The sequence below is a fragment of the Nomia melanderi genome, chromosome 8 (genome assembly GCF_051020985.1).
Source record: "Nomia melanderi isolate GNS246 chromosome 8, iyNomMela1, whole genome shotgun sequence".
In the NCBI taxonomy this organism is placed as follows: domain Eukaryota; kingdom Metazoa; phylum Arthropoda; class Insecta; order Hymenoptera; family Halictidae; genus Nomia; species Nomia melanderi.
In genome coordinates this window covers 2,845,392-2,867,136 of record NC_135006.1, presented here as the reverse complement: position 1 = coordinate 2,867,136, position 21,745 = coordinate 2,845,392, and the positions used below count along the sequence as shown (strand labels likewise).

At 31.2% G+C, this 21,745-nt stretch overlaps 1 protein-coding gene and 1 long non-coding RNA gene across 14 annotated transcripts; one reads left to right on the top strand and one right to left on the bottom strand.

Annotated features, from left to right (window-relative positions):
- Window positions 1-328: 328 nt before the first annotated feature.
- Window positions 329-21,737, top strand: LOC116426583 (lipid droplet associated hydrolase sturkopf). 13 transcript variants are annotated; one of them, XM_031975709.2, is made up of 8 exons: window positions 329-491; window positions 2,054-2,289; window positions 2,533-2,862; window positions 2,926-3,117; window positions 3,192-3,528; window positions 19,924-20,083; window positions 20,156-20,283; window positions 21,557-21,737. In XM_031975709.2, exons 3-8 carry the CDS (start codon window positions 2,539-2,541, stop codon window positions 21,646-21,648), a joined length of 1,233 nt encoding a protein of 410 aa, XP_031831569.2. In that variant the 5' UTR covers window positions 329-491; window positions 2,054-2,289; window positions 2,533-2,538; the 3' UTR covers window positions 21,649-21,737. The 13 variants fall into 13 exon arrangements, with proteins under 13 accessions (XP_031831569.2, XP_031831570.2, XP_076226440.1 ...); XM_031975710.2 differs by having other exon boundaries at window positions 2,530-2,862; XM_031975711.2 differs by having other exon boundaries at window positions 356-462.
- On the bottom strand, window positions 4,806-8,534 carry LOC116426587 (uncharacterized). The gene is made up of 4 exons (XR_004234943.2): window positions 8,190-8,534; window positions 7,739-8,056; window positions 6,996-7,269; window positions 4,806-6,895 (listed from the first exon to the last, which is right to left on the bottom strand). It is a non-coding gene; the product is annotated as an uncharacterized LOC116426587 (long non-coding RNA).
- Window positions 21,738-21,745: the final 8 nt, after the last annotated feature.

The following is a 21,745-nucleotide window of genomic DNA, read 5'->3' as shown; positions in this document are numbered from 1 at the left end:
TATGTACGTGTTCAGACATATATAACCACAAACAACAGCATATAAAAAAAAAACCATGAAAAACTGATCGAATTTTTGTCAAAAACGAGGATCGAACTTGGGAGCTTCAGAGTCCCAGGGTAACATCTTTACAACTGAGCTATTTCAATATAAAACGAAAGTTTTTAATTTATGCATTTTATATACTGATATTTAAACGTAAATTGTGTTTATAGTTAAATTTACAAATTTCGTCAAAAATTATAACATATGTACCTAGCCATAACACAATTCTTTGCATTAACATGAGACATTCAAAACACTTAAGTACAAGCAATAGTAATGCAGAAATATCGATAATCGTAAACTTTAGTTAGGTATCGATAATTATCGATATTCCACAGTCCAAAGTCTACAAAATTTATTCAGATAAAACTATCTTTGGGATTCAGTCAAATCTCACCTTAATGACTGTATTATTAAGTACGTATTTAAGGAATTTTTTAAAAAAGGTAGGGAATTATTATTTTTGCTAATTTAACTTAAACTACAAATAAATTTGATTTCTTGTACATTTATAAGGAAGAAACAAATTGTAAAAATTGATAGGAATATAATTTAGAAGAGAAATAACTGGTTTTTTAATTGTTGATCACGTATGTGTTGTACTGAAAGTTCTTTTACATTTAAGTGAAGTTGTAGGTATACATAAATATTTGTTATATAATTCCAATGAAGAATTCAGGTGTTTATTTACTTATAAATACTCTAATAGTTATTATCAAAATAAAATAAATATTTAAAAGTTTCTAAACCTTATAAAATATACATAAATGGATTATTTCTCTCTGAAAATTATCTTCTTTAAACAGTAATATATTGATAATAAATATTCATTTATTCACTTCAACATTATCTTCAACTTCAACTTCATATCTTTATTACAGAAAGCATATGTTTCTTCCTATTTTTTCAATCCAAAATTGGGACTAGTGAGAGTGTTACGTATTGCAACCTCAACATTATTATCTCATGAAAACAGTCTGTGCAACCTTTAGTTCAAATGTTTCCATTGAGTCTATATGTTAATGAATCTCATAACTTTTTTACAAGTATTTCAAATATTTTTCATGCAATCTTTCTTTAGTTTATCTTCTGTTATTAAATTTCAAATATATAAACTACATGAAAAATATTTTTACTTCAACATTCTATACATTTTGATTTAAAACATTGTTTATTATAACACTACTTACTTTATTACTAACATTTCATCATTGAAGACCTTCTAATAGCAGTTATTATGTTTCTTTTAATTTAAAACATCCCCTTCAATTGAGAATTGCATTTGTTCCTTTTCTTTTTTTAAACCTTCGATTATATTTAAGATCAAGAAGATGAATAAGTTTTAATATATTTAAATTGTTGGAATTCAAGTTTAATCATTGTATCCAATGTTCGATAAAATTCCTTTTTCCTTTGAGATGAACATTTATAGGCAATAGTCTTTTCTAAATAGGATAATTTGTTAATCATACGAGTGGACTAAAACTTCAGTTGCTATTTGATCTAATTTGTAAACTTGAAATCAATGGATTCTTTTATGTTTTATAATGAATTATTAACTGAAGAGTTAAATTTTATTATGTGGTTAATTAAATTTATGGTATCATCATTAAATTTGTACTGCGTCTTAGATATAACATGGTTGGCTAATCTTTGAATACTGTTCTTTTTTAATAATTTCATATTGTTAGATATCTGTTATTTCATCAACTAAGTATAAAATTCATATTAGTTAACATTTCATCTAATCGGTTAAAATACTTTATTTCATTCTTGCTATTACATTCTACAATAGGATTAAGAGAAAGATATATCACATATCACATATATATACATACTGTTATTGTTAATTCAATACTTCGTAATTTTTATAATATAAATTTAATACAGCATATACAGATTTAATTGTAATAATATAAATTCATAGTATAAATTTAATATAACCTTAATACTAATTTAAATAAATAAATTTTACAATTACAATACAAATTTTAATATAAATTTTCAGTGTTTGCAACATCTAGTGAAATATATTTACAATATTACAATCGCACAACAAAAATATCGAAAGTATCGATAACTTCAAAAAACAGCATCGATAGATTTCGAAAGCAGCAACTATTGATATTCCTCTACCACTATTGAACAGTACACATTTCCATTTGGCAGCCTATGGGAATGTTTCGTGAAGATAAATACCTGTTTCGCCAATAATTTATTCTTTCGTATATATTTATTAAATTTGTAAGTTGATTGTGAAGTATGCTCAATTGAAGTACAATTCGTAAATATCTGTAGTAAATTGTATAGTCATTGGAATACCAATGAATATGTTGTTTCAATTGCTTTACATCAAGCTCTTTAAATCTAATGTGTAATTATACCATGTATTTTAATATTAAAATTTAAAATAATAAACGGGAAAAAATGCATACTTATGTTGAATGTTTTATTATTTGAACAATTTGTTTTAATTGTTTTAAGTAGTTTGCTATGGAAGGAATAAACATGCAATGTGCTATGCCAGCATGGGATGGTGTGCCTACCCGAGTAATTGCAGAAGGCCAATGGATAGAGGAAGATATTTTACAACATGGTAAAAAAGATATAGTGCTTATTATACCAGGTAACCCTGGAGTTCCAGATTTCTACGAGGGATTCATGAAATCGCTGAAAACGAAATTGCCTTCTGAAATACCTATTTGGGCAGTTGGACACTCTGGACATGTACAACCACCAAATAATTTGTCATACACTATGCCAAGTGATTCAACTTGGAATATAAATTATAGCTTAATAGCACAAGTGGAACATAAGGTAAATCTTAGTTATTGGATACTCTTTAGAAAAATTTTTCATAATACACTAATTTGATTACAGAAAAATTTCATAAACAAATATGTACCAGACGATACCAATTTACATCTCATTGGTCATTCTATAGGGTGTTGGATGATATTACAAATGTTAAAGGATGAGTCTATATCTAACAAAATTAAAAAATGTTATTTATTGTTTCCTACTATAGAATATATGTCTAGCACTCCTAATGGTAAATTCTTCACTAGATTTGTAAGTTTTTTTGGTGTAATAATGTTGTGATACATATAGCATAAGGCAAAAAAGATTAATTATTTAATTTCTAGGTATCACCTATTTCATCTTTCATACTTTTTGTTACTTGGGTTTTTTCGTGTTTACCATTGTTTCTGCAACATTTTCTGATTACTATTTTTGCACCCATTTATGGTGTTCCTAAAAAGTACAACAAAGCGGTACAATTACTTATAAACCCTCGTAGTTTGTGGAATGTAGTTAAATTGGCAAAGGAAGAAATGCAAACTGTAAAGGGACGAGATGACACTGTGCTTTCACAGCACGCTGATAAGCTATGGTTTTATTATGGGAATTGTGATGGTTGGACACCAGTTAAATATTATAGGAATATGAAAGCAACACATCCCAACATGAATGCGGAACTTTGTAAGCACGGTTACCTCCATAGTTTTGTTTTAAAATTTGACAAGGAAATGGGTTTTATTGTAGGAGATTTGATCAGAGAAAACATATCATCATGCTAAATAGTTATTTAGTACTAATTAATTGTGTAGTTGATTTATAATGTTTCTAAATTTCTGCCTTCCCATTGTTGAAGCTTTTATTAACATATGTAACTAATATGCTTATTAACAAAACATAAATTTGTACATAAACAACATAATATAAATTGTTTGTAAAGTATTTATATTAATTTTAGTACATTTATAAAAAAGTATATGCATATGTACATGCACATACTTTTACAAATGTACCACGTTCCGAATCGTTTTCCTTACGGTTTCCAATTCATATTTTTTTAAATAAGTGCTATAAGTTATCGTAATACCATCTGGTGCTAAAAGTCCAAACTATAAAGCAAATAGTACTGATTTTCTGTCACTTGAGGACTCTATTATCGCACAGGTTATATCGAAATTTAAATACGTACCTATGTTAATGTAGAAATATTCCTTATATTTCTTATAGAGAACTTATAAATTCGAATATATATTACATACACTATACCCAATATATATTTCATACAAATTATGTACATAAATACGGAAATTGTCACTTTTTTGCATACAGTATTTGGTTTTTCTTTTATTCAATAGCTTACCAAACAGTGATAGAGATATTATCTGTAAACAAATGATAACACCGGCTTGAAGTTACATACATTTGTGATACTTTTTATTAGAAAACATTCTTTAAGAACGAGTGCTTATTTTAAAGATATTAATTATTTTGTATTTTGCAAAAACAGAAACAATATGAGTATGAAAGACAACTACAATGCCTTTGACAAATTATGTTCTATTTTTTCACGTATCATTCCTGGAATATATTTACTATAATGAATTTATTCATATTATTTACATTTCTATAAACCGGTTAAGTATAGTGCAAATACACACACACACACACACACACACCACGCGCGCGCGCGCGCGAACACCTTACTACACCAACATTTTTTGCGTTGATTACATTGATTTTTTACATTGAAAATAGTATCATATTTTATAAGAAATTCTTTTTAAATAACAAATAATTTTATCACTACTTTTTTTTATTATGTTAAAATAAGTTTTGAAGATAGATTTTGATTTTCTACTGAAGAAACGTGATAGCGTTTTCATGAAGTTACTAATTAATTAAGTTGTAAGTGACAATAATCTACAACTTCGATTTAAGGAAGTACAAAAAAAGGACTTGATATTACTAGAATAATCATTTACCAAAAATGCAATGGTTCTTCTAAATTTTTGATTATACAGAAACATTTAGTTTAAACAATGATTGGATAACGTTAAATAAGTTTTATCGTTATTAATTAAAATGTGATTTGATGATAAAAGTAAATTTATTTTCTATAAGTATATAATAAGGAAAATGGAACAAAACGGAATAAATGAATATTTCTATACAAAGAAATTCAATATTGATCGGTATTAGGATGCAATAATTATGAATCAATCGTAGTACTCTAGTGATACAGTTGATCCACAAGATGCCGCGGCAGTCGAAAGCGACAAGTCCGACCTCTTTTGAGTCATACTCGTATTTAAGAAAACATTAAACAGTCTACAAGTTGCAGCATCCTGTTCGTGCGAACTTGGGACCTTCGGGCGTTGAATAATTATTGTGCCTTTTAGTTAGTCGCTACAGAAAGAACAATTATTCTTATTATAGTAAAGTTTTAAACTAAAGTTTTATAAACTCTAACCGAATTTTTCAAATCTTTCAAAATGTTTTGTGCTACCACTTTGCTACTGCTTGTCGGCTTGAACGTGGGATTATCCTACGGTGAGTGTGTTTACAATGATTGTTCTTTAAAATTGAAGAAGCACAGTGACCTTTTGGGCTGTGAGTCACGATTTTTCTAATTATAATACACATGTTACATTTAAAATTTGATTAATATGTCAATGTGATTTGCGTCTTCAGAGAATTCTATCTCTTTGTTCCCATCTTATATGTATAAGGAGAAGTAACATGACAAGTTGTTTTCGTATAAGGGTAGGACTTCTTCGCAGTAAATTTTTGTTACGAACGTTGTTGAATGTACGCTATTTTGAAAAAGAACATATATGTAATGCGAATGCATGGGGTATATTCGTATTCTCGTTCGTTTACATTACACGTATATACAATTTATCTTCGCAGTCGCTTAAACATTTATTCATATTCCCCTTCGCGAATACATTTGTATTGAGTCAGCTTAACTGCCAAACGATAAGTTTCACATCAAGTTACAGAGTGTACGTTGATTTTTAGGATATGAATTTGAGTTTATTATTTCTTTCTTTATATATTTATTTATTCATTTATTTAATATTGTTATACATCAAATATATTAATATTGTAATATATATTTCAAATTGCTTACAGTATTAGCATTACACGCGTTAATATTCTGAAGATTATAACGTTAATCTACCTTAATCCATCATACCGATAATGTTAAATACTTCATATCTTTTATCTTGTAACGATTTTTAAATATTTTCAGGTATAATTTATTTTTGTTGTATAATAGACAAAAACAAATGAAATTACAAAGTAATAGTTATTTGCCCATGCTTATGGTCTATATTACTCATCATTTTTTAGTCTTAATATCTTCGCACAACGATTTATTAATAAGATAATAATTCCGAAGATCTTGTGAAAGATAATAATAAATCCGTGTTCAGCGGAAGAAAGTGATTAAAGATAAAAGTTTGAATGTCGCATATAATCAACGGAAGGAAAGAATTCTTTTATATTATTACAACCGTAATGAAAACTAGTAATTATTTTTTCTAAAAGCAATTTTTCTAAAATATAATAAAAATTATTTATTATATTTTAACCTCATTTTCTCGGCAAATATCGTTTAATAATTATCCGTAAAGCTTTCTGGTTAGTAGATATACTATTCATACCAAACGAATCCATAAAACAATAAAATTGTTACTACAATACTGCTTGTCGCAACTTTTATAGTCGTTATTTCCTAATGAAATATCGATAACATTATTTGTAATTAGCGTAAAGAAAAATCTTGCATAGATTAAGAGACAGAACTATTTTATTTTTATGTTTCACGTGTCGATACTTTACACAAAATTTAATATTGAATTTTAAATTTTACAATTTTATTGTGTTGAATCGAATGGCGAGTAGCAGTCGCCTCTCGAGTGCAAAGGGTTAAAGAAATTTCCATGGTAAAATTTTAACAAACAATCCTTACTCTTCTCCACTACTCACTGTCTCGAACTCAGTGTAACATGATCCCAGTAGGCAGGGACAGAAAATGAATACACTGAGTGAAAAGGAAACAGACAGATTTCAATACGGTGCCACGAACGTAAACAGCAGTCGTACAATAATGAAAATTTGAATTTTAATAATTTCAGTCTTACCTTTGCAAACGTCGTGCCAGTGGTTTACTGTGGTTCTTTTGATTAAAATTAGCCCAAACACGACGTAAATTGGTCTAATTTTATCGATTTGTCAGATTGTGCTTGAGTCACTTCAGGCAGCAAAAGGCTCCCCTTCATTCAATGCTGTAGCCCTAAGTTTTGAAAGAGTGTAGCAGGATAAGGGGGTCAAAAGTGCTCTTAAATCGATTTTTATCGAAAAAATTTCCTTCGGTAGCTTATCCATAGAAAACATGGTACACCAATTTTCAGCCCTCTATCACAACCAGAAGATAGTTATAGAGTAAATTTGAATTGTCAAAGTTTTTGTTCCATTTTCCCTATTCAGTGATACGTAAAAATTGTGAAAAAATTCAGAGACATTTTTGGCATAGCAGATCATGACTGAATTTTTTGAGATTTTTCCGTTCCAAATTCTTAGCATGAAAAATGAAAAACCTCCCAAAAATAGGAAACTGTAACATAACAACTTTTTAATTTATGCAGTAGTAGACATATTATTATGACAGATATTCTAAAATTTTTTCGGATTTTTTTGGCTACTATGCCATCCTTAAAAAAATGAAAAACTAACTTCTAATAAAATGGAACAAAACTGATTATTTTACACACACACGCACGCACGCATGCACACATACATAGCGTATATAGGTGCATATAGGTGTATATACGCTTTTACGCTCTCACAGATGCGTCAATATATGGGGAAGGCATATAGTACTTACAGCCAATAAAGTTTGTTTACGATGATTCATTTGCCGTTTTACTAAACTGGTGTAACAGTAACACACACACAAATACAGTGGCGCATAATCCTATAACTCTGAGCTGAAATGTCTTGAAGTTAAACGGTTAACCCTTTGCACAAATTTGATTGAGCGCAACAAAATTATCAAGTGAAAAATTCAATATAAAACGTTGAATAAGGTATTAACACATGGAACATAGAAATGAAACAACTCTGCCCCATAATTTATGCAAGATGTTTCTGTATGTAAGTTGCAAGTAATATTGTTAATTTTTCGTCAGAAAACAATGAATGTCTGTAATGAAAAATATTGTTGAGTGCAAAGGGTTAGGGCAGGATATTACTTAATTGAAAGTGTAGTAGTGAACGGTGGAAGGTCAAGGTGAACCATGCATGTGACTCAAATGCAAATGAACTGGTGGACTGACCTGATTCTACGAAGGTAAATATTTTAAATAATCTGCATAAGATTCAATGCACGCAGAAATGCACTTGTTCATGGATTATTGAATTCATTTTTTTCTTCTAATAATGTTCACATTAATGTAATTCCTTTTTATCAGTTCACATTTTAAACACACACTTTGTCAAATATTCACATCCATGTTGGATGTTTCTCTTATTCTTCGTCTAGCAAAATCGAATTGTGTTTATAGGAAACAAGAGTAATGTTATACCTGAAGTTTGCGTATGTATATATATGCCTCACTGCGGCAAAGACGTGAATGCGAGTCTCTCTGCTGACAAAACAAATGATTTCTAAGAACGAGTTTATCGCAGGCATAGGAGCACGTTAAAAAATATTTCTAGATATCGAATACAGCGCACGTAACTCGAGAGACCACATGTTATATAGGGTGTCCCATTTTAATTTGTAAATGCAGTTCTCTGAGGAACTGTTTGTTTATTTAAAAAATTTCTTAAATTCAAATTTTTCTGCCTAGAGCGGTCAGCAATTTAGTGTACTTGCACAGTTTATCTCTATGTAGACGTGTGTAGGAAATATGAATGTCACTACTGTTTTTTCAAGTATAATCACGTAATTATTTTGCATCAATCGATGCAGCAGGTCATTTTCTAAAAAACTATCAATCTATCTATGTAAAAGGTCATCATAACAGAAAATATTGCATTTGAAACATTTTTTAAATAACAAATAGTTCTGGAAATAATTATGTTTACAAATTAACTGATTTCGATTTCGATTTCAATATTTCTCAAATTGATGCATTGTACGGAGTATAATATTAAATATCAAACTTTATAGTTTTGCTATAAAATCAAGTGGTGAGTGAGAGTCACTTCTCGAGTGTAAAGGGTTAAAATTGGTTAACCTGTATGATGCCCTAATTCATTATTTACTTTCATTCTTATTATTTGCTTATTATATTATAGTATTAAAATTGTCTTCATTTTCGAAGTATTTATTGCGTAAAAAGAATTCGAGGTGTTTAAAAGGATGAAAATCGGTTTGGAGACAAGTTGGATGAGTATGCCAGATGTTGCACAATTTTGTACTTTAATGCATTCAATTTTGCCATTGTTTTTCAACAATGCTGGCTAAAGGAATGCGGATTTATTTACTCTGTTTTCATCTGTCCCGGTTGTATTCTCGATGCTGATGTGCTATTCATTAATAAGGTTATAGGTAACCAATGATAACTACAAACAAAATACACAGCGAAAAACACTTGCCGATCTGTGGTCTCTAGCATTCTTCTCTGACAGTGAGGTGCATAATATCCGGTGAAGCGTTATTATGATGAATTATAGGCTCGTGTCGACCAATGAGCGATAGCTGCAGAATGTTTAAATTTTGCATGCATTTCATCAATCCGTTGGCAATATTTCTCGGTTATGATAGTATCCCTATTTTTTAAAAATGAATAATGAATTACTCTATTCACGTTCTACCAAAGAGTCGATAAGTTATGGTCAGGTGTCTCGCTTTTATCGAGCCATTGAGCTGATCTCTTCCGATTGTCATAAAAAATGATGAATGACCCATTTCTCATCGTAAGTAATGATTCGATTAAATAATGGTTCTTTGGGGGATGATCGGGTTAGTAGCGACGAACAAACATTCGGTTAATCCAGCTTATTTCGTTTGTTCAATTCTTTCCATTCGACAATATTTTTCATTATAAATGTTCATTATTTTCTGCTGAAATATCTACGATTGTTTTCGCAACTAGCACGAGACAAATTTTTATATAAATTAATCCCTTGAATCGAAGTGACTGTTGTGCGAAATGCTCTCAGTGCGAAAATGAATTTCGCAAATTACATTGTCCAACACGATTTTTGTTTTGTAATAGTCACTAGGCGATCCTCATAGAGTTCCTTGCCCTAAATATGAATCCGAAAATCAAATTGCTGGGTCACTCTTAGTTTTCGAAAAACGTGAGTTTTTATAAGAACGGTCGAATTTTTTAAAGAAACAAGTGTTACGTGAAAATTAAGTAAGCAGTTCGAATTTGTCCTAAAAATAGAGGAGAGTTGTCCGAATACGTAGCTACAAAAATTTTGAATATTTTTTATCATTAAGTACTTGTAAATGATGATCAAAGTTTAAAAAAGGGTAGATACGCGTAGTTTGTACGCACTTCCGTTACATTTTTACAAAAAATGCGTTGGCTAGCACAAATTCTCTATGTAGCATTTAATTCTGTAGACATTTTTGAAGAGTAAAACCTCTGCAAAAAGCCTGAAAACGGTTTTCTTTTCGGACAGACTAAGAAAATCTCCGTCAAGAGCACGTGCACAGAGTTTTGGCACCACAAGACCGTAGCCCAGCGGTCACGGCTCGTCAGGGCTGTGACTACGCGCTGTATAGACCTGCACCCTGTTCACACCTTATATGTACATATAATGTTTAATTGTTTTATAAATTTTCATAATTATCATGCACAAGCTTTTCACGATCGTTCTGTTTTAAATAATTTGCTGTTTAATATGTGGATACACATATACGAGTAATATTACGATGAGTAACACTAGAACTATCGAATGAGTCAAGATGACCGGTATAAGTTTTATTATCTTTCGATTATTGATATCTTGAAAGTATTAGATATCTGAAATGTTTTTACGAATTAATTAAGCTTACTTGAATATTCTAAAGAACATCCGAAGAAACCAAATTATGTCTATTGTTACAATTTTTATAATGATTATGTATCAATGATAATAAATAATCAGTATTCACATATTAAACATCAAATTATTTAAAGCATAACGATCGTGAAAAGCTATTTCATAATTATTATGAAAATTTATAACAAAACTAAGCATTATATATACATATAAGGTTTGACCGGGGTCCAGGTCTATACAGCGCGTAGTCTCAACCCTGACGAGCCGTAGCCGGCGAGCTACGGCCTCGTGGCGCCAAAACTCTGTGCACGTGCTCTTGACGGAGATTTTGTTAATTTGTTCGAAAAGAAAATCGTTTTCAGGCTTTTTGCAGAGGTTTTATTCTTCAAAAATGTCTGCAGAATTCAATGCTACATAGAGAATTCGTGCTAGCCAACGCATTTTTCGTAAAAATGTAACAGAAGTGCGTACAAACTACGCGCATCTACCTTTTTTTTAAACTTTGATCACCATTTACAAGTACTTAATGATAAAAAATATTCAAAATTTTTGTAGCTACAATGTGGGCAACTCTCCTCTATCTTTTACGATAAATCTGAACTGCTTATCGTTTTTAGTTTTCAGTAATTCTTGTTTTTTGTGGCCCAGCAATTTGGTTTTCGGATTTGTATTTAGGTGAAGAAGTTCTATATGGATCAGCTAATTACAAAACACAAAAAAGTTCAAATTTGTTAGACAGTGTTATTTTACAAATATGCTGTGTTAAAATAAGTCTCTTATTTTCATAAATAAGTTTAATTGAAGCTGTAACACTTCAATTTTCTTTAAAATAGTCTTGTCTACGGTGTTACGACAAAATTAAACAGCGTAAGCAGGAGCGTTTGATTCGACGTAGATCCCCAAGAAAAGGGTTAAGAGACAGAACTATTTTATTTCATTGTTTCGTCTATTAATACCATATGCAAAATTTAATATTGAATTTTAAATTTTATAAGTTTTCTCTACTGAATCAAAAAGTGACATTCATCCATATTTTAATTTTGCTTGATGATAAACGCAGATTCGTTTCCACCAGTGACTTCAGAATATTATTATAAATATACTTCAATATGAAATTTTTTGAACCAATGTTGCACTTTTCCCTTGTTAATAGTGTTCTCCTCGAAAATTTGGTTTAAATTTCGAGTGGATTTGCAGCATTATTGTTAGGTTTAACCCTTTGCAGTTGAATGCCGTCGTAATGGCGACTTTGAACTCTGATATCTGAAATTGAAAGTTGCGAACAAATAAAATTTAATTATTCGAATAACTGGATACTGCCGTATGGGTTTCCTCTTTCCTTGTGTTTAAGACTTCGATGCATAATACAGTTTCTTATGAAATGAACTTTTAAAACTTATAAAACGTTCAAAATAACCGTAAATAAACGATTTAAAAAAAGATTTTGTTTGCAAAATATTATCCGTACGATAGATAATAGAATCCAAAGGGCCTATGCACATGAGTTGTGCGATTTTGGAAGAACAAATACGTAAATTGTCTTATCCTTTTTTTTTGTAAGACAAGAACTTTGTTTCTCTGTTATATCCAGGCAAACGTAGCGGGATCACGCCGCTCGTGTGCATAAGCTGTAAAAGTAATTATATCATGAGCAAAAATTTAACCAAAGTACGAAGGTAAATATTTGCACGTAATAAAAATCTGACATTTTATACACATCGATCATGGTCAAGTCTACCTGTTGATACATGTGTTTTCCATTTTAAAAATAGCCTAAGTTATTTCAAGCATCAGAAATCATATTTTCTTACAAGTTAAACACAACATTACACAGTCATAATAAATTCTTATACTGAATGGTTCGATTATTTAATCGCCTCTGAACTTTTTTAGGATATACTAATAATCTCTACGATCTGTCTTCGATATTTTCTTTTTTTTGTATATCAGGAAAATTCTTGTTAGTAACAAGATATAGTTGTCTTTATGTATTCTTAAGTAATTCCAAGCAACCTATTTAATAGAATATTCTGTGGTCACAAATATATTTTTATTGACATTTGCATCAGCTTAAGCAATGATTAAAGCACAAAATTATATAAATTTTAATTACAATATTATACGTTGTGTTACGTAATGTGTTCATAACTTTTTTGGGGCATTGAAAATATTTTGTTTTTGATTTAGCGATTTAAATTTTAACTTCTTATAGCTAAATTATGAAAATATCCGGTGCCATGGATTACTGAGTTATTAAATAATGCAATAACTTAATATCTGTAAACGAATATCTTTGACTTTCCCAGTAAATTATCGTATTGGTAATACAGTTTTATGACACCTTATTCAGTCGGTCTTCGTATTTTTGCGAGTGTTATCTTATCCTGTCTTAACGGGGATTTATGCTCGTGTAATGTTAGTGCTAAGTATATATTTCCTTTCGTATACATACACGTACTCTGATTGCGATAGATAGATCGTAAATTGCATAAAGATGTCCCGTAACATGTGGGATGTATATTTTATTTGACATTGTTTCCAAGTTATAGCGAATTTTGTGTCACGATAATTCATTTGACTGACGAAGGCAGTTTAACTAATTTCACGCAGTTTTTTATAATAGAACTTGTTATTTTAATAATATTAATAATAATTAATAGTATTCAAATATAAATAATATTAGTACGAGGAAAATATTAATATTATTAATTGTATCTTATAGTCGCTTCGAACATTTCTTGTAAAAATAACCAGATAAAGTATGTACCAAATAAATCTTGCTGTAACTTGAAAACAACATTTTTTATTTTCTTGATGTGCTGAATGTATAATAATATATCGTAAGCCGACTCCAAAAACCCATAATGTCGGTTACAATAAATACTGATTCCTATAAGGAAATTACAGTTGCCTCAACGGTTTGTCTGTTTGCTCGCCATACACGGGTTGTTTTGATTATCGTCCAGTGTTTTCTTTGGAAATAGTAAGTATAAAGAAAAAACGGATCTGAAAAGTCAAGATATTTCACAAAGATTACTTTCTCAGTCTTCTTGCATCAAATGGATCCAATAAAATTCGGTTTCTTTCATATGTTACCGAGAAAATTCATTTTCAAATCAATACAAGAAGTTGTGTCATTCATATATGGGTGACGCAGAGGTCAACCTATTAACAAGCGTTGGGCTCACTTTGTAGAAGATGGAGTGTAGCGGTTTTGGTCATGTATTTGTCGATCTGGCTGGTGAATTTCCAGCGTTTCGCTCAGGTAAATTTGAAAATCTTCAATCCAGCTATTCCATGTTATTCGCGAGAAGAGCCCTGGAAGGAATGCGAATCTCATTGTTCAGCTTTTATCTTTTCTCATCTCATTTTCGGTAATAATTTGCTACTAGTTAACCCTTTGCACTCAGAAGTTTCTCACTAGAAACATTTAACATATTTCGACGAAACAAGGACGATATGCTTTGAAACTAACTTGAAGGGAAATTACAAGTACATTATGGAACAAATCTATTTTATTACAATATTTCATGTATTGAGGCATTATATAAAGTTCAACGTTAAATATCAAAGTTTATAGTTTTACTGTGTCAGATCAAGCGGTGACTGATAGTCACCTCCTGAGTGCAAAGGGTTAATATGTTACACTTAACCAATCAAAACCATGCACAACATTCCTAACTCTCTTGCCCTCATGCCGTCCAGGGGCTCTTCTCGTGAACAAAACTCTATAGGTAGGGCTCAAATATGCGCACCTTTAAAGTTGTAAGAATTGTATGACCCTACCTGCTAGCCGGTTTTCGTGATCTTCTACAATTTCTACCTGGCCTCAACCTTTTAGCTACTATATGCCACTACAGCAGTGGAATATTCTATCAGTCTCAAATCGCAGTGCTACAGTTACGATACGCAGACCGCGTGAAACCTTGCTGTACAGAGGTATGGCTTCGAGGATAGTGTAGTGCAGTTCCGACGAGTTGGCAGGCTATCCAGAAGCTGAAAAGTCAGAGGAGCAGGGAGACTCTTCCATTCACAATGTTCGGGTCTCCTCAGTCTTCGACGCACGATTTTATTAGCCGCGTAGCAGTGACAAAGAACAAAAGCGAGATTCAATGCGACGGAGTGAGATGTAAAGATAGAGAATGAAGTTCGTGCCACTATGAACTTTGATCTCTATCGTTTCGTCTCACTCCTTCGCACTGAATCTCGCTTGAATTCTTTGTTACTGTTGCGCGGCCAATAACGAGCATCTGTCGAAGACAGGCGGCCCAAACGTTGTGAAGAGCCTCAGCCCTTCTTACTTTTCAGCTTGTGGGTCGTCGGCCAACTCGTCGGATCTGCACTGTACCGTCGTAGTTAACACGTTGAATGCCGAACGATTATACGGAGCAAACTACAGGAAGTAAGAAAAGAATATAATATCAAAGTATTTGATTGAATTGCGTTATCATTGTTGCACAATTATTTTGCTAAACGTCATCGCCTTAGGTTGCATTATTTCTAATATGGAACAGTTTTTAAATAGTCATCATTTAATTGAATGATTTATAGTAATTCGATTTGATTGGGGGTCACCGGTGACCCCCACGGCATTCAACGTATTGAAAGGTTAAAACCAGCATGATTTTGATGTCAGTGTTAGGCCTGGAAGTTCAAACTGAAACGACTAGCGACTTCGAGCTTTCATACTTGAAACCGATAGTTATAAATAAATAATAATATTATTCAAATAACGAGGAATTAGATTTGGCATTAGGATTAGGATATCGCGATTTTCTTCTTTTTTAGTACTTAAGAGCTCGATGGATTTTCAATTTTTTTCTATAGAAAGAGTTTCTAGATGTTCAAAAAATGCTCGTTCGCAGAGAGTTAGTACCAGTGTAAAGCCCAAAAGGCTATACCAAAACCGATATACAGTAGAATCCCCTGTAACACGATTAAAATATTCCTTGTTAGAAGGTTTCACGTTTACGAATTTCACGTGAAATTCCCCTTTCGGATACTGGTTCAACTTGTATCAACAGATCGCTGACTGATCACGAGTTAACTCGTGTTTGCATTTACATTAGCCATTTCAATTTTTGAAATGCAGGGCAATATAGAATATTGCAGAAGCAGAATATTGTGTATAAATAACTTTCAATTCATTATGTATAAATAAAGTATATTGAAGCTTATTTAGATTGTCTCTTTTTCATGTTTAATTAGGGAATAATAACCGGTGTTTTTCAGGTTCTTCTGGAACATGCATTGCGATGATAATGAAACGTATAATGAGAAATTGGTCGCTACATTTATAAAATAATTGAGCAACAAAACAAACGCCGAGAAGCAAATATATTCTGCCATTTATTTGATATCATTGCCACTTTTATTCGCGATTGCCTGCGAGACCGTTTTCGGCGGGAACACGGTAACTCACGAACATATTTGTCACTAATAAAAAAATTCCCTTTAAAAACAATTATCATTATTTCTACCGAAGGTGTCAGAAGACACTTTTGAAATTTTCACTTAAAATTATTTTCTCAGTTTAATCATTTTTCCTTGATTGAATTTTGGACATTTTCTATAGTTCATTTTATAATCGTTATTGGAAAAGTCGAGAAGTCAATAAAGAACATAAACTTTGAAAATAATTTTGAGTGAAAATTTCAGAATATTCGATAGAAATAGCGTTATTACAGCAATTGTCGCCACAGATAAAATACGAAAATAATACCGATGTTTGGGTTTCTATATAAGGGTTACGAAGGTATAACCGAAAGATACCGATGTAATACCGGTATTTAATATTTAGGCTTAAGTCCCTGCTTGGCCTTCCCTCGTACGCATCCTCGTGAAAGTTAAACGCGAGACGTATTTAACAGTATTAACCTTTTGCATTCCAGTTGCCACTCTCAGTGGTCATTTGATTTAATACATGCAAAATCATAAAATTTCATATTTAATGTGAAGCTTTGCATAATGCGTATGTAAAATATTGAAACAAAAAGAACTTTGCTCTTTAATCTATGTATGATTTCTCGTTAAGTTGCTTTAAACAGCCATCGTTTCTACCTCAGGCGAAAATATTGCATATTTCTGATGAGATAAAGACGATATTTTGTAAAACTAACTTGAAGAGAAATTACACGTACATTGAGGAACGAAACTATTTTATTTCAATACTTCTCAAATTGATGCGTTATACGGAACATAATATTAAATATCAAGTTTTACGGTTGTACTGTACGAAATCAAGTGGCGAGTGAGAGTCATCTCTCGAGTGCAAAGGGTTAATATTTTTTAGATAAATTTCAGAACTTTCTACACTGCAGACTAGTGTGACATATTCTGGAAGTCTAAAACATATTTTATATACTATCAGTATGAACTCAGCCCGACAAATAATTTTCGATATGAAAATTCATAACTACAGTGTATTTTTCACGGAAACAAGTGAAAGTTGTAAAATTCAAAGGTCCCCATGTTACAAACCAATATGAAACAAATAAAATGATGACTCAAATCTTCTCTCGAATTTCAGTTGTACTACATTATATTTCGTTGCGAACAAAATCCCTTACACTGACGTTCGGAAAGCGTTCTATTTAGCGTGAAATGAACCCATTATAAAGGAAGGATCTTTCTAACGTATTAATAAAGGATTATTTGTTTAATTGAAGGTGTGAATATTGTAAAACATTTGAACGATATGCGAGCGTATAATTCGTAGATAATAATTGTAAAAGTTTAAGTTACAGTATGGCATGAATGTTTATCCATATTATAAAGTTTGATTTTTTTGTAATCTGGCGGAAGTGAAACAGATAGAAGAGCGGATGTCGCTATTATCGGTATCTCACGCGCGATACTAAGAGAGTTCAACCGAACTCATCTTTTCATCTAACCAATAACTTTTTTGGAGAAAATGAAAAATTTCTTTCTCCTTAGTATAATAATTTCTGTTACATAATAGAGTAACGTGTATCTAATATGGAATATCTGACTTGGAGAGTTTACCAAAACAAAACGTATGCATTTCTTCAATGACACTTAAAACACGACGGGAGACATTCGTATGCTAATAGATAACAATGCAAACATTGAAATCTCTTGGAATCATGGTAAAATGTGTGAATAAAGTCAAAAACAGCGGATTCGGAAAATGATTCCTAATATGGAACACCCAGATTTGCTAAGAAAACACATTTCTACCTTGGGAAATGAATATTTACCGAATTAAACAGAGTAAATGCATTATGAAATCTGTCGCTCTTTCGAATATTATATTATGTTAATTTGTTTCTTTTTCTTTATGTGTTCGATACGCGAAGGACATGTCGAAGCTGAACACATTCTTCGCGAATACAATGCGTTGGATACATTTTTATCCATTATTACCATTTCTATAATTGTCAGCGCAAAATGAGATGTACTGTAATATTATTTAACGTGACCGAAGAATGTGCACTCAATGTGGAATGTGTTTCATATTAGGTACACACATACACTGCCGCTCAAAAGTATCCGGACGCTTGCGAAATATGTATTAACGTTGCATAAATTTTATGTAAGTGCCTAAAATAGTGACTAAAACCGATTTTTTATAAAATTTCTAATTTCTTATTAAATATCTAACGTTTTAAATTAAAAATTACGTCTGTGGAACTTACCAATACTACACTAAAATTAAATACGAGATTCATCGACGTAACCACCGCGGTTAGATATTACCGCTTGCACTAATCTTGGCAATCTTTCTACCAGTTTCTTCATTGTTTCTGTGGAAATCTCTTTCCACGTTTCTTGCAAACACTTCCATATGTCCTTTTGCGATGTTGGGCACTTTTCACGCACTTTTCTGTCCAATTCATCCCATAATTTTTCAATGGGGTTGAGGTCCGGGGATTGTGGTGGCCATTGCATAATTTTTAGTAGTTTTTCTTTCTCTAATGTCTCTAAATAGTTTTTACACAATTTAGCTGTGTGTTTAATAAAATAGATCCTAAAGAAGCTACAGACGAACTAAAGCGAAGCTGGCGAGTGCATAGCGTTACCTCCATTCTTATCTCTATCGAGAGAACATAAACATATCATCAACAGTTTACAGACACTTAATACGTATTGAAGAACTCTATGAACTCGTTCTGCGCCATAGAGATGAAACAAAGTGGAACTTGAGATTCTTTTAAGCGTCGAGATCGTTCCATTAGATTTTGTATTTCTGTGCAGGAATTTTATTTCTGCATACTCATTATATAATTTGTACATAAAAATTAATTCTACTATGCTATGATACCTCAAAAAGGTTACAATAATAATTACAATTGATATAACCATTCTAAATACCTTTCGTACAAAGTTAAACTATGTTTTATAGAACAAAACCAAGTGTCCGGATACTTTTGAGCGGTAGTGTATATTTCTGGTAGAAAAATAATAACTATTCTCAGAAAAAAATACGTTTACAGCATCTTGCTCCATCTATATTAAGAAACTTAACTATTTAACTCGTCTCTCAGAATATTTTACATATTACCAAACACGATAATACTTCATATTCAGTAACAAAGTTGTTGATAATAAAGTATTTCTTATATTCACTGACACGTTAAGCTACCTATCTTCCGAAATATTGCGTTGCTCTATATTGGATGCCGTTGCCTTGTTGATTTTTGTCCGATGTATTGGATTTTCAATTGATATACGATTAATTGAAGAAATAATTTTAATGAACACACTTCGTTGCGTAGTCCTCGATTATTAAATTATTACATTTATACTATTAAACTATTATCCCTTTGCACTCGAAAGGCGACTTTCATTTGCCATTTGATTCGATACACTGAAATTCAATATTCAATTTTGTATTAGGTATCGACATATGAAATTTAGTTATAAATTAATTAATTTATGTATGATTTTCCTTTATGTTATTTGCTAACAGTATTATCAATATTTCAACAGAAAATAATAAATATTTATATAATTATAAATAATAGTTTAATAATATAAATTTAACAGTTTTATATTCACATATTATGGTTATTATTTATCTATACGTGTAAAATTTTGTTCTAGGGATGGAGTGTTCGTTCGGAGAGAAGAACATCCTACAGAAAATAATTGACTCGTGTCCAGGAATTATTGATTCTGCAGACAAATCGTACTGTTGTTACAACATCGAAACTAACAAGGCCTATTGTTGCAATGCCTACGAGTTCGCAATGTTATCTTCGTGGTAATAAAAGACAGTAATATTAATTTTCGATGAAATACATGTAATACCAATGAGTTATTGTTGTACTTATAGGACAGTCATGACGGTGATAGTGGTGGTCGTAATAGTGATATCAGTAGTGATCTTCTGCGTATCGTGCCTGTGCTGCATTTGCTGCCGGCCGTATCGCAGACTTCGTAATCAGGGAATAGTATACGAACGTGAGTACACCCTTACATGAAAAATCTAGCCTGACGTCGTCATTCCATCATATTCCACGAATCGCTTTCATTGTTATCCGACTTCTAACGTGGTGTAAAAATTAGATTTAGTACCTGGTACACTGCACATTTCACTACAACTACAAATATTATAAAGAATGTTTTTTAACGGTACATGATAATGCAATTGTTTTGTAGGACCATCCACGGCCTGATTCCATATCATCGCCTCTTCCACTCTTCCGACACTGTTTTATACATGATACTTCCCGTGATTATACCTTAAGATACAATAATTTTTTAAAAAACTGTTAGTTGATATTCTGCTCTCTATGTGCGTATTTGCATGAATGTTTAATGCCTCCAGTAATATTATTATATAATACTATTATCATTACTACCATTATTATCATTACTATCATTATTATCATTATTATATACGAATGTATACATATGTAAGTAGTATACACAGGAACACAACATTTATTGTGATGACGAATGTTACTCCAATGTTACTATTTTATGTTATATTATCTAAGAATGATTATGTTCCTACAATTTTTAACTCTAAATCGATGACAGAGCAATATTGAAACTGATGATGTTCAGTAAAGTGAACTTATATATTGATAAGGGACGATAAACATTCCATAAGAAAAGTTTTATACAGACGAGAGTTATTTATATAAAAGCAAATGATCATTTTTTTTAAGATGTTGCAAACACATAATGTTGTGTAAGTATAAATATAAGATTTATATTAAAAAATTGAGTTTAGGATACACATAAGCGCTTCACTGTACCGTTTACGTAATAAATAAATTTTTGGTGTTTCAATATGAACGAATATTTTCCTTCCCATTAGTGTGTTAAAAATAGTATCGTGTCTTACAGTTACGTTATTATTAGTAGATCAGTGTGTGCCGGTTATTTAAAAATAAAACGGTACATTGACCTATAATAAAAAGTATCGACCTACTTCCTTAAGCAGCGTCCCTTGTAAAGAACGTGCTTCTGTTAATGGTACAAGTAAAACCAATTTTAAACAATCTCGTTCTTTTCAAGTTGTAACGCTTCGAATCCGCCCCAATAAAGTTCATTACAGTAGTCGATAATTTTCTCATGTTTTTTCATAACAAAGTTGTTTATTCTGTATTATTAAAAAGATTCACGTTGAAATCTGTTGATTCAGTGAAATGAAGTGATGCGTTATGAATTTTGAGCAACGAATTCTAAATGATTTAAATTCGATTTTTGGAAATATTTGTTTCAGACGCACAAGTACCTAGCGTGATACATATAATTCAAACTCCCGCGAATATTCCACAGCCTGTTAAATCAACCGTACCACCAGGAGATTATTAATAAAATTCGAAGTTATAATATGATACAGTATAAAGAAAATAATAAATGTATTATGTTATTAATAAAAGATTCTATTATTTTCCATGTTATATTTTAT

Coding starts and splice junctions, on each gene's coding strand:
- LOC116426583 (XM_076370324.1), top strand. CDS start 447: ATGACTGTATTATTAAGTACGTATTTAAGGAATTTTTTAAAAAAG. Junction 20,084..20,155: donor TTCGCAATGTTATCTTCGTG/GTAATAAAAGAC, acceptor TTGTACTTATAG/GACAGTCATGACGGTGATAG. Junction 20,284..21,556: donor TCAGGGAATAGTATACGAAC/GTGAGTACACCC, acceptor TATTTGTTTCAG/ACGCACAAGTACCTAGCGTG.